This window comes from Mesoplodon mirus (assembly GCF_964341445.2).
Source record: "Mesoplodon mirus genome assembly, chromosome: 16".
In the NCBI taxonomy this organism is placed as follows: Eukaryota; Metazoa; Chordata; class Mammalia; order Artiodactyla; family Ziphiidae; genus Mesoplodon; species Mesoplodon mirus.
In genome coordinates this window covers 70331334-70344848 of record NC_138992.1, presented here as the reverse complement: position 1 = coordinate 70344848, position 13515 = coordinate 70331334, and the positions used below count along the sequence as shown (strand labels likewise).

Here is a 13515-nt window from a genome sequence, read left to right as displayed (position 1 = left end):
GCATAATGTTGGAAAATGGCAGCATGGAACAGAGGCATCACTCATGAGAGGAGAGCTGTGAACTTGGCTCTTGACTGACTGACACTCAAATAGACGTCCTTGCTCATTAACTAACGAACCCTGCCCTCCACTTCCTCATCTCTGAGCCAGGAGAGTACTGTTAGGTCCTTATTATATGAAAGGAAACCTAAGGGGAACACTTTAAATCAGAAAAAACCACAGGCCCACAGGGTCACGGTAGGGAACAGGCAGGTTGCAGAGGCCCAGTGACAGCCAAGACAGACTGCGGGGTGCATGCCCACCTCAAGGGGACACCATTGCTCAGCTCCTGTGCTGAGATGTGGGCCACATGTGAACTTTCCAGAGACACCAGAAATCTGCATGATTACATAAAATGTTCAGATTTTCAACTAGGGCAAGCAATTAAAATTGTTTTTAAGAGAATTATGCTGGTCAAATAGAACATGCAAGCTACTTGCAATCAGTGGGTCACTATTTGGGATCTCGGATCAAAGTCATGTGAAAGAAAGAGATCACAAAGGTGGATCACAAAAGTGCTACTTAAAGTTCACAAGTAGTCAGTCAGCTACCTGGCTGATCTGGTAGCTACTAGCTAGTGTTACTATTTAAATGACAATTAAAATAAAAAATTCAGTTCCTCAGTCACACCAGCCACATTTTAGATGCTCAAGAGTCACATGTGGCTAGTGGCTACCATATTAGAGGATACAAATAAAGACCATTTCCTTTGTGGCAGTAAGTTCTGTTGGAGACCCCTGAGCCAGACCAAATGTGATTCTGGTGAACTTCAATTTTTATGTGAGAAAAAAATGATAGCATATTTTAATCTGAGTCTTTAAAGCAATTAGGCTCTTGGGGATTTGACCTATTCAGTCTGCATTTGTTACCTCGCTTTGTAAAGGTTTCCGTGAGCCCTGTTCAAAGTCATTTCAATGTATAATTAAATTGTAAAAGTAACACTTAACACATTGTCCATATTTTAAAATATTTTATCAACTAATAACAACTGCAGTTTTAGGAATTTCTTCATAAAATTTTTTCCAAATAGCCTCTGCTCACATGGTTGGTACTTCTACCTCTGATACTCTTTTTTTTTTTTTTTTTTCCTCCAGTTTTTTTTTTTTTAATTTTTTGCTTTATAACAAATTTAATCAGTTATACATATACATATGTTTCCATATCCCCTCCCTTTTGCGTCTCCCTCCCACCCTCCCTAGGTCACGATACTCTTGATTATGCTGAAGGTCCACACTGTCTGTGGATGTCATGGTCCAAGGGTGTACATTTTAGCATTGAAAAGAGTCAGCAGTGCATGCCAATCAATCTACAATATATAATCAAGGGTGTCCAAATGACTCAAAGGGATCAGAAGAGGAAAACAGAGGAAGGGAGGGAGTTACCTTTAGATAGGGGATGCTCTCAGCGATCTTGTTCTGTGCCTTCAGAATAAAGCCATAATGCACTTTAGCAAAACCGTCATTAGGCGCCACATTCAGAACCTAAACTCAAAGAAAACAAAAAGCTATTGTGATGGACTATGAATTCTACAAATGACCATCAAAACAAATTTTAATTAGTTTTGCTGTACAGTACTTGGACTGGACTATGATGTTACAGCTTAAAATGCTCTAGTGTTTTGTCTCATTGTAATACATTAGGCTTAAATGGCCCCATTTCCCCTCAATTCAAAATGTTCTCCAAGAATGAAGAAATGAATAAAAAGGCAATGACCATTAAAGCATTGCTTTAACAATGCAAATCAGCAAAACCTCTGTCAATTTCATGACTTCAGTATTTTTTTAGTGATCAGGAAAAACTGCTTTAAATTAGCTTTACTTGAAGTCAACTCCAAAGGGTTATTATACATTTCTTTATGTACATGCTTTATACATTGCCTTAATTACGAGAAAATTTAGATTTGCATTCAAAATATATCATGATCCATCATAAATTTCTTGAACACCCAGACTATTTTAAGGACTGAGGATAAAGTGGTGACCAAATCCAATATTCTGTGATAAAACCCAGGTAAATATTTAATATAAATCAGATCATTGTTTATTATCGTATGCGTTTACTATGATTAAAGATAAATTATGCAAAATGCCTCTAAATTAAATATTAGCCGTGAGAAACCAAAACAACATTCAACTTGTGAAGCTGCTTAGACAAACTAATTTACAGACCAAAAGTGAAGGGTGAAGAAGGTTTGAGTTGAACGCATGTAGAGAAAAGATGAATATCCTACAGCTTCTCTTCATCCTTGAGCCTGAGTAGGAAAAGGGAGTCATGGGATCTTCTACACAGAAGGAGTAAGTGTGCTGGGCAGGGACCCCATACTCTTGGTGAGTCCACAGTGCACCCTGCCAATATTTTAGTGTTTTCCATCTTGCACCTGCGCCTGTACCTCATCCACTAGCAAATCCAGCCAATGATACCATCACCATATGTTCAGAATCAAACTCCTTGTCACTTCCTCCACTGCTGCCATCCAGGTCCAAGTCTATCGTCTGTCTGCTACCTTCTTACAGGAGCCGCCTAACTGCCGACCCTCTGAACCCCAGCCCCACTCTCCTGTAACCCATTCTCCACGTGGGTCCTGAAAGGACACACTGAATCCTAAGTCAAATTTTATCCCTCCTCTATGCAAAACCCAAAGGGGTTTGATTTCACTCAGAGTAAGACCAAGTTCTAGGAACAGTCTCTAAGACCTCCCTTGGGCTGGGCCTCTCTACTTCTCTGGCCTCCTCTCCTATCCACCCCCATCAGCCACTCTGAGGCACCCTGGACTCCTTGCTGCTGCATGGGAGGCCAAAGGCACCCCTGCCTCAGGACCTTTGCACACACAGTACTCCTTTGCCTCAAGCCGTCTTCTCCCAGACATCCAGATGGCCCACTCCCTTACTGTGATGAAATCCCTGCTCGAAGGTTAGCATCTCCGTGAAGCCTAAGCCGAATCACCTGATATAGAACAGACCCTCCAGCTGCATCACTATCGCTTTCTAACTTGTTTATGGTGAGACTCCTTTTTCTTCATAGCACTCGTCACCATCTGGCTTATTTTACTTGGATTTCCTCCACACAGATGGAAGCTCTGCAGGGATTTTGTCTGTTGCACTCACTGCTGACCCCCCGTGCCTGGAGCAGTGCTGGGCACGTGGCAGGTCGTGGAGAACTCTGTACTAACTGAGCGGATGGGTGCGTGCTGGGCTCGACTCCCCAGCTAGATCCCTGAGAGCCCAGACTCTGCCTCTGCTGCACCTTCCACGGCGCTGTTACTGAGTCAGGTGCTGAGCAAGAGCTCAGTAAACACTTCTGGAACTGAACTGTACTGAGGCTGATCACATTTCCGGTAGCACAACTATGAAGGAATTATTACAATTATTGCAGCTACACAGATGACATTTCTGTTTACTGTGGACACAGCCATCATCTCAAGTAATGAGCAAATGTATTAATTTACTAGCTATTTTAGAACACGCAGAACTTTTCTAGGCTCTGGACATATCAACATAAATGAGGTATACTCTCTTTTCTCAGGAAGCTCTCAGTCAGGAGAAGGCGACAGACTCACAAGCAGACCACAGCAATGCACCGTGGTAAGTGTAAGCACAGCGACAGGGGTGAGGCACGCAGGGATACAGAGGACGGGCATCTAGCTCACTCTAGGGTGGGTGTGGCAGGGGCGAGCACTAAAAGGTATTTATGGATGAATAGGAGTTCACCAGGGAAAAGGAAGGTGGGGGACTTTGGGGGAGGCGTTCAAGGCACAGGAGAAAGTGAATAAAAAGGAATAGTGGGCCAGGAACAGCAAAGGCAGTGAGACTGGAGAAAAGGACAGGAGGCAAACCACGGAAGGTCCTGTTCAGTATCACGTACAAGATAATCCTCGGGGGGAGTGGAAAGAAATGACAAATGCTCTACCCATATCTGTCTCTGAAATATAATATGGACTGTGCAACTGCTCCAGGGCTCTCCTCTCATCTGCATGGTGGACAGTCCCACGTCCCACTCATACACCTGCTGCTGTGAGGGGAGGGTGGGCGATCAGGACCCAGAGTGACCGACAGGGCTGCCCTCCAGGCTTGATTCTTTATGGTCACCTACTGTGCTTACTGCTGTTTACATGAGGTGCATAATGGATGCACAGGTTGTATTATCTACTTGTAATCAACAAACCCTCAGAAAATGAAGATTTCTAAGGAAACCAAATTGAGATTAATACTAAAAATGTTACACAGATTCTCTCTCTCTCTCTTTACATATACACACACATACAAACACACACACACACACACACACACAAAGCACAGACAACAACAAACTGGCAGAGCTGACATTTCTAGTTCCAGCACTAACCCTGCAGGACACACTACCAGGACTAAAAAATCATATAATCATAAATAGTGTTGCACATGGACATTACTAAAATATCAATTTTTCAGTGTGAGTTAAAAAAATTTTGGCAGTTAAATGAAATTTTAAAAGTATTTGAAATATTTCATTTCATCTTAAGACCTATTTGAGAATGTGGACCTTTCACAATGTACATCACAGATTAGTACATACATACAAAGACATAATATATAAACACATAAACATACATATCACAAGTTTTTGCTTGAACAGTTTTTACTGCAAGGGGACACAATGGAACATGTTTGAAGATCACTGCTGTGGGCAGTGGGAACCACTAAAAGAGCTGAAGCCAAGGGTGGGAGGTAGGATTGGCATTTTGTGTTGATGAAGATCATAGGAGAACAAGCCTGGACAGAGTGGATCTATCCTACTTTAGGCAAGAGATGATGGGGCCTGAGTTAAAAAGGGAGGGGATTTGAAAGATATCGAGGAAGTTAAAATTAACCAAGATTAGTGACTTGGTACCAGATTGTAACTCCATGACGGCATACTCTGTGTTTGTTTCCTTAACTACCATTTCCCAAGCAAGTGTGTGTGGGTCAGTCTTTGTTGAAACTAAAAGCAGCAAAACAAACAAACAAACAAAACCCAGAAAGGGAACGATCAATGATTTTCATAAATTTACTCAAAGATAAAAATCGACATAAAGAAAAATATAAAATTACAATATCCATTTGCTGAAAATGATCTTTGAGACATAAACATATCAGGATAAACTTTAGTAAAGGAAAGAGAATCTATCAGATTCAGTTTATTAATCTTATCAACTTAGCAGTCAGAGGAGGGCACAAAAGGCAAACTTCACACTTATTTTCAGTTTAGCGATGCTTCTTCAAAAAGAAACTCACTCGGTTGTATAATAAGGCTGTATTTTAGAGTTTCTGCATCCTGTTATGTTTATTCCGATGAGGTTATGATTTCAAATGTATAAACAACAGCAGGTAAGTTTTATTTTTCAAAATGAAGTAAAATGTTTCATATAGTTGAGATTTAGTACCAGGTGAAAAGAATGAATATATTTAAGGAAGGTTTTGAAAAGCTGGAGAAGGACAAATCCATAGTGGGTGAAAGAAACCAGGATGCTTTCAGATCCTGCCCTAACCTCAGATGTGCTTGACACCCTGTAGACACTTGATCATGGTTTTTGGGAAGGAAGGAACAGAGGGAGGGAGGGAGGGAGGGAGGAAGGGAGAAATTCTATAATTCCATCTCTGTGCCTTGTGACCGTGGCAGAATAATGGGTATGTCTGATATAGTTTGACAGTTCTCATATTCATATGTTCCTGGATCACTGAGATACACGATGTTTCCTTTAGCCAAACTTTACAAGGCAGGGCACTCAGCCATGAGCAAATACAAGGCCCCGTAGGGACTTATTTTATGACCTGTAACAGGTACTTTAGCACGTGGCACAAATTTTCAACACTGTAAGCTCAACCCACTCTGAATAGATATTAGAGATGCTACAAACAGCAAAGGTCTTACTTCTGCTCTCTCAAAAAATGTAAAAGTCAGGACAAAGGTCAAAAGACAACTGCTCCTAAATCCAGTGATTCCCAATTATGGGACCAACAGCAATAAAAGGAGGAAACCACCACTTTGTGGGTGGACCAGTCTCGAGGCTGAGTATGAAATCACTATACCTGACAGCACTTTAAAAATAGAAGGAGGGCTTCCCTGGTGGCACAGTGGCTGAGGGTCTGCCTGCCGATGCAGGGGACACAGGTTCGTGCCCCGGTCCGGGAAGATCCCACATGCGGCGGAGCAGCTGGGCCCGTGGGCCATGGCCGCTGAGCCTGTGCGTCCGGAGCCTGTGCTCCGCAACGGGAGAGGCCGCGACAGTGAGAGGCCTGCGTATCGCAAAAAAAAAAAAGAAGGAATCATATTGTCTCTACTGAGTAGGGACATTTGCATTTTGATGCAAAGTGCACCAGCCTGAAAACCACTGATCCCGAGGCCTAAAGTAAAGAATAACAAGTAAATGTGTTCATCTTTCTTTCACAGAGGCATTAACTTGCTCCAGCTTCAAAGTTCATTTGGTATCCTGTTTTAACTTGTACCAAATGACGTCCCTCATTGCTTGAAGGAGTCCTAGTTTTCTAGATTACATAGTTACTTGTGACTTAGCAGTTATTCATTAGAGCATCCATTATAAGGCAGACATCCTTTTAAAGGTATCCTTGCTAGAAGATCAGGTAGTCAATGCCCTCTGAAAGGTGAGTCATTTATTCCATGTGCTCAAAAGGCTTGCGTTCTGTAGTCTCTCTCTAGTTTGGTCTTTTAGTGAAAAATGTACAAGATTATGTGTTTTTAAGTTCATGAGTCTAAGCTCATAAGCTTTTCAGTTCCTTTTTCTATCATAAAGAACACTTTTAGAAAGGCTGCTTGTGGACTGATAAATATCAATATATAAGTTTTTAAAAGATCACAATTATAGGTTGAAGGTTTTGATGTACCAAGTGTTAACTAAAATTTAAAATCTTCTGATGAAGTGGAAAAAAAAAGGGAGATGAAAAAATTTAGGATATGTCAACTATAATAAGACAAATTTGATTTAACTTAAAGAGATTGAGCGATTAGGCATATTAAATGCAATTTACAAATAACATTAGAACTTCATGTTCAAAATAATTTGATTAATTGTTAGCAGCAAATTGCTGCTTGCTTACCTCTTCATAAATCTTCTTGGCACTATCATTATCTCCTATCAAGAGGTACCCCACTCCAAGGTCATTCTTTAAGGAAGTATCATCAGGAAACAGTTCAACTAATTTCTGCAGAGTAAGCAGGGAACCTCTCATGTGACCTGATTGGTGGAAAGAAAAAATATATATAAATAAAAACAGATTCTGTACACCTCTGTATTGAGACTACAAATCATAAGAGACTACTCAACAGAGCCTGAGGACCAGCTTAAATCTGATTCTATATACTGATGGCTAAGTACCCATTAGAATTTCATCCTGCAGCTGCAAAGGCATCAGTTACTCCCCTAAATAGATACTGAATATAATGCTGGTTATAAATCCTTTAAAGACACTCCTATTTTCTAAATGTGTCAGCATTTACCCTTTTATGTCAAATTCCCTCTTATGTTAGTTACCAGTTCCTTATTAAAAACTGTTTACTGGGATATTTTTGATTTATTATAATTAAAATTAGGAATACAGAACAGGCCAGTAAGAGTACTATGCTGTCCCCTTCTCTCAGGAATGACCTAGTCCTGGAGCAAAGGAGACATCATCCAGTATTAGGGGACCCTCTGGTGGACAATAGGGGACCATGCACACACGAGTCATGAAAACCCAGCTTCAGGTCGTTTTTAAGGCTGTTGGATGGACCTTGAATATTTCAGGAGCCAACGGTCGTCACTCCTCACCACAGTTGGAAAGACAAATTGTACAAGGGAAAATGTGCAAACTGAGAGTCCGCGTGACAACGTGAATTACCTACAGGGCTTTGCTGACCACAAACTGAAAATCAGCCAAGACCTGGTAGGACCATCCACAAGCTAATGCAGTTGGTTGCTCCAGTAACAGAAAAACGGTTTGGTATAAAACACCACCAACTCACCCGACGGGCCGCTCCCCATTCCTCGTCAGTCTGGGATGGTTTGCTCAGCCTTTCATTCCCTCACTAATAAATCTGAGTCTACCTCTCTGTACCCCTCCTCCCCCACCTGCCCCACTTGGGCTCACTTTTCTGCTGCTTTTAAACTTCCCCTGTTGGACCACAAGTTTATGGTTACCAAAGGGGGAGGGGCAGGAGATAAACTAGGAGTTTGGGGTTAACATATACACACCACTATATATACAACAGATAAACAACAGAGGACAAAGGCCCAGGTGAGAGTCCATCCTGCTGCCATGTCCTCCCCGCCCCTTCCGCTTGGAATCACAAGGGACTTCACCACCTACTCTGCACGCGAGTCCCCTCCTCTGGTGAACTTGTCTCATTCTCATTCGGAGGAAAGACTATATTCAAAGACCGAAGGACTGTTTCCAAAGAAGGTTCAATCTACCGGTGGGCTGTCCTTCCTCTGGGCCAGGGATAGGGTGAGGCACGAGAGGTAGAGTTTAAGAGGCACCAAAAGTTCAGTCACCAAGATGCATATTCTATACATGGTTTAAAAAATCAAAATTCATGTAAAAACTCCACAGTGCTAAGCAAGCCATGTCAGAGCCCTAGGAGAGAGGACCACTCAGTGACACGGATTTTGTGCCCACGGCGAGCGCCTCCATGGAGCCGCAGCCTTGCCTTTTCCATCCTGTATGTGTGCTGTAGGTTTTCCTTCCCCAGGACTGGCCCTTATGAATATAAGTCCATTCTTCTAGAATAAGACCATTTCTTCTAGTTCCCAATCACCGCTTAGGTTCTACTCCTGTCACAGATTTTAGTCATCTACCAAAGCAACACAACTACCTTTAATTCTTTTCCTTGATATAAAGTTCAGTTGACTTTGAGTATTACTTTTATGAGCATTTCCTAGTGTAATCGAGATAATTGGTCTACATAACTTATCCAGCCAGCAGAGAACCCACCTTAGGGGTGACACATGGCTTAGATTCTTCCCTCCTGGCTTACCGATGGCGTTTTAGGTGAGAGAGAACCAGTCGCTGGCCTGGTTATAATGAAGTTAGGGTACAGGGAGTCTCCCTTGCCTTTGGCACTGGGATCCTGGGTCAGTTAGAAAGGATGCTTTATGCTGCTCTTTTCAAAGCATTTGCAAATTTACTTAGTGATTAAAATTTTTTTTCTATCATTTTCTTTAGTATAGTCAAAACTTAAAGGTAAAATTTTTAGAGTGCTTAGAATTCCTAACATTCCTCTATAAAAACTGTTGCACTGATGATTTCAGCCACCACGAATCAGTTGGTTACCGTTAAGAGAGAAAAGAAGAATTTGGCGTGACAGGAAGTTTCTGACTGCAGACCTTTTAATTTATTAGCTATGATTCCTTAGGCAATGTATCCAACCTCTCAGAATTCCATTTGCCTCCTCCTTAAAGTGTGTGTGTGGGGAGTGGGTAAGTGGCAAAGTACCATGTGCATCTTTGTAATTAAGAAGGATTACTCTTTCAGTCTGACACAATCAGAGAAGTTGCCTGAAATTAGTTATAAAACTCAAGTTTCCTTCCATGTAACTAAACTCTTCTAAAAGTATACACAGCCTGCAGGTTTTTTCCATATAAAAGCATGCCATTGATTGCCACTGAACTGATTCTTACTCCATTTCACCTAGAAATTGCTGTCTGTCTGACCGCCGCTTCAAGCTCAGCTTCACCAGGTCTGCGGGGACGTCAGGCAGGCTGGCCGCCTCTTGGTAGGTCTTGATGGCCCTGCGCAGAATCTCATTGCTCCGCTTCATCTCAGCCAAATCATCTTCACACTAGAGGAAGGGAGAAATGTCCCAGGGCAAGCTGTATTTGCAGTTGCTCAAACTATTTATGAAAAGTTGACTTTGGGACATGCTTCAAAAGTAATTCAAGGGCTTCCCTGGTGGCGCAGTGGTTGAGGGTCCGCCTGCCGATGCAGGGGACATGGGTTTGTGCCCCAGTCCGGGAAGACCCCACATGCCGCGGAGCGGCTGGGCGCGTGAGCCATGGCCGCTGAGCCTGCGCATCCGGAGCCTGTGCTCCGCAACGGGAGAGGCCACAACAGTGAGAGGCCCGCGTACCGCAAAAAAAAAAAAAAAAAAAAGTAATTCAAGACAAATTCAAATTTTCTTTTTGTCAAGGATTAAAAAAATAAAGGAAAGCAACGTAGCATGTTATTTTAATAATATGAAGAAAAATGAGCTACTAAGCTACAGATGAGAAAGACTATCATAAAAGCAAGACTAATATATGCGAGGGCTGATGGAATTTATATCCTGTTATACATCATTAATAGACAGAACTCCAGTCCACAGTTCCTGTTCTTTCACTAGGTTATTCCTGGGTTCATTCATTCCTTCAACAACTATATTCTGTTCCAGACAGGTGGCAGACAAATTGAACAAAACAGACAAAGCCCTTTTCTCATTCTGCTTCGTTCTAGAAGGGAAAGTCAATATACAAATAAAAGTATCATGTGTCTTGTGGCCGTAAGTACTGTGGATAACAATAATGTAGGCTTCTGTGTACTGAGAGTGGGGTGGCAGGGAGGATGCTAGTTTAATCGGGATGATCAGAAATGACCTGAAAGTAGTGAGGCACGAAAACACCTGGGAGAAGAACATTCCAGGCAGAGAGAACAGCACGTGCAAGGGCCCTGAGGCAGAAGTGAGGAATAGAGGAAAGGCTGGTACATTGAAGGGGAGCTCGGAGGAGACTGATGGGGGGTGGGGCATCGGGTAATGAAGAGCCTATAGTAAGTCACCGCCAATCCTACTACACTAACTCTACACGAGAAGGAGAGACACTGACGGTTTTTGATGTGATCTCCTGTATGAGTCGAAAGGACACTGGCAGTGATGTGAAGAATAGACAGAGGTGGGTAAAGGGAAAAGTGGAGATCCCAGTTAGGACATTCTGGCAGGAATCAAGACAAGGGGTGATGGCAACTTGGACTAGGGTAGCAGTAATGAGGTGGTAAGAGGTGGTCGGATTACAGGTACATTTTGAAAGTCAAAGCCAGCAGACTTGCAGATGGTCTGAATGTAGAGTATAAGAGAAAGGGAGAGAGAAGTCAAGGATGAATTCAACATTTTTGGCTTGAGCAGTGACCAGCTGGAACTGTCATTCCTGAGAATGGGAAGCTAGAGCAGAAAGAAGCAGGTTTGTAGGGATATGGGATCAGGAGTTCAGCTGTGGACAAATTTAAGCCCCAATGTCTATTACGTACCCAAGTGGAGATATGGATAGAAAGGTGCCTATATGTGTCTGGGGTTCAGGAGAGAAGTCAGAGTGAGAGAAACACTGGGGAATCATGGAGGATAGAGAGGGTACTTAGAGTTAAGAAGCTAGATGCAGCTGTGAGTGTAGACAGAGCAAAGAAGAGGTCCAAGAACAGAACTCTAAAGAGCTGCAGGATGTCAAGGTCATCAGAGGTCAGAAAGGACCAGGATAGGACCAGCAAAAAGGACGGAAGGAAGAGAGAAGAAAATAACAATTTAAAAAGTGGTATTCTGGAGGCCAAGTGACAAAAGGTATCGAGAGGGAGTGATCAATTGTATCAGAAGTGGCTGTCAGGTTGAACAAGATGAGCACTGAAACTAGATCACTCTGGATTGGGGACAATGCGATGCCTCTGAGGGTCCCAGCAAGAGCATTTCCATGGGGCTGCTGGGGACCCGTAGCTGACAGGCTCAAGAGAAAACAGGAGGGAAGGAGGTGAACACACCTCTTTCAAGGAGCCTCATCGTAAAGGGGAGCAGAAAAATGGGCCAGTATTTGGAGGGTAATGTGGAGACAAGGGAGTGTTTTTTAACAATGGGAAATATTACACCATGTTTCTAAGCTTATGCAAAAGACCCAGTAGAGGGCGGAAATCTGATGATGCAGGGGACACAAAAATTAGAATGATGTCCTTCAGCAGGTGAGAGGGGATGGGAAAAGGACCAGAGCAGTTCATCCACGCTAACAGCCACGAGAACAGGGACTGAAATACTAGAGGTAGGAAGAGAGGGGCGAACTGTAAAAGGGTCATCAAAATCTCATCAGAGGGGGCTTCCCCAGTGGCGCAGTGGTTGAGAGTCTGCCTGCCCATGCAGGGGACACGGGTTCGTGCTCCGGTCCGGGAAGAGCCCACATGCTGCAGAGCGGCTGGGCCTGTGAGCCATGGCCGCTGAGCCTGTGTGTCCGGAGCCTGTGCTCCACAACGGGAGAGGCCACGGCAGTGAGAGGCCCGCGTACCGCAAAAAAACAGAACAAAACAAAACAAAAATCTCATCAGATTTAGTAGACTACAATTTGAGGAAAAAACGATATAGATGCTAAAAGTAGCATGTATAATTTTTTCTCAGAACATCCTATTTAACATGTTTACCTTGTTAAAACAAAGTGTGTGCTGTAGGCAGTATGTAGATGCCTGCAGAAACAAAACAAAGTCTAACTCCACAACTTGAGGACACAGTAAGGAAATGATCCATCCCTCCTCCACCCCAAAATGAAAAACTAACAAGAATCAGCACAAATTGATAAAGTAAGACACCTGTGGGAAGCTTTTCAGAAAATACCACATCAAAGAAAGAACCTGTTAATATGTACTGATAAGGGTAAGTTTCCCAAGATGATAAGGGCTGGAATTGAATCAGTGGTGACAGACAGTGGATGGATTTATGATAAAGGAAAATGGATAGGATGAAAATGTCTAGATTAGAAAAGGGCAATTCACCTGTGCTTGACAGGAAAAAAAAAAAGCTTCAGAATATACAACAATCTGTTCATATCTGCAAATGGTCTCCAGAGTAGACTTATCTACCAGGAGAGGAAGTCCAATGTCAATGTCCTGTATTGGTCACCCTGCCTGCATGGCCTTCTGTAGATTCATATGCTGGCTTTTCTGTTTAAGGATCAGTTTCTTGTGAGTTTGGCTATGGTGAGTTAACTCCCCCAAACATGGTCGTTCATAGATGACATCACAGAATGCCAGAGTCCTAGAGCTGAGAGAGCCCTTCTGAGACCATCTTGTTCACCTTCTTCATTTGGTAGCCTCCTCAAGCTACCAAACAGATCCCGGACCTGGAGGGTCTCTTCAAGGTTAGTTCAAGGGCAAATGTCAACTGAGACATCATTCTCTATATAGAGGGGAACAAATATCTTAACTAAACTCAATCTGAAATGAGAGACAGATGATACAACTACATGCCTTGTTCCTTTCCCTCCTCCATCCTCAAGGTCCTTCATTTTAATGAAGTATAAACATTTTAGAACTTCCAGAAATGGAATTTTAATATCAGTGTTAAAACAGTACATAATTCTTCAAAGTCTCTTAAATAAAGCTGATAGGCTTTGCTTTGAATATCAAAATTGATTGATATTGATTAGTTTAGCATCTGTAGATAAAGGATTTGCCCTGAAACTGAGCATTTGCTACAGGACATTAACATCAGAAAGCCTTTTGTTGATTCAAATGAATTCCCCATCCAACCTTC

At 42.6% G+C, this 13515-nt stretch overlaps 1 protein-coding gene across 4 annotated transcripts in view; it reads right to left on the bottom strand.

Moving 5' to 3' along the window:
- Positions 1–13515, bottom strand: part of ASPH (aspartate beta-hydroxylase) — a 230196-nt gene that overhangs the window by 66160 nt on the left and 150521 nt on the right. For all 4 annotated transcript variants that reach the window (XM_082601145.1, XM_082601143.1, XM_082601142.1 and 1 more), the window contains 3 exons: positions 9678–9828; positions 7110–7246; positions 1422–1520 (listed from right to left, as the gene is read on the bottom strand). In XM_082601145.1, the coding sequence (XP_082457271.1) occupies positions 1422–1520; positions 7110–7246; positions 9678–9828 (387 nt within the window). The remainder of the gene's footprint in view (positions 1–1421; positions 1521–7109; positions 7247–9677; positions 9829–13515) is intronic.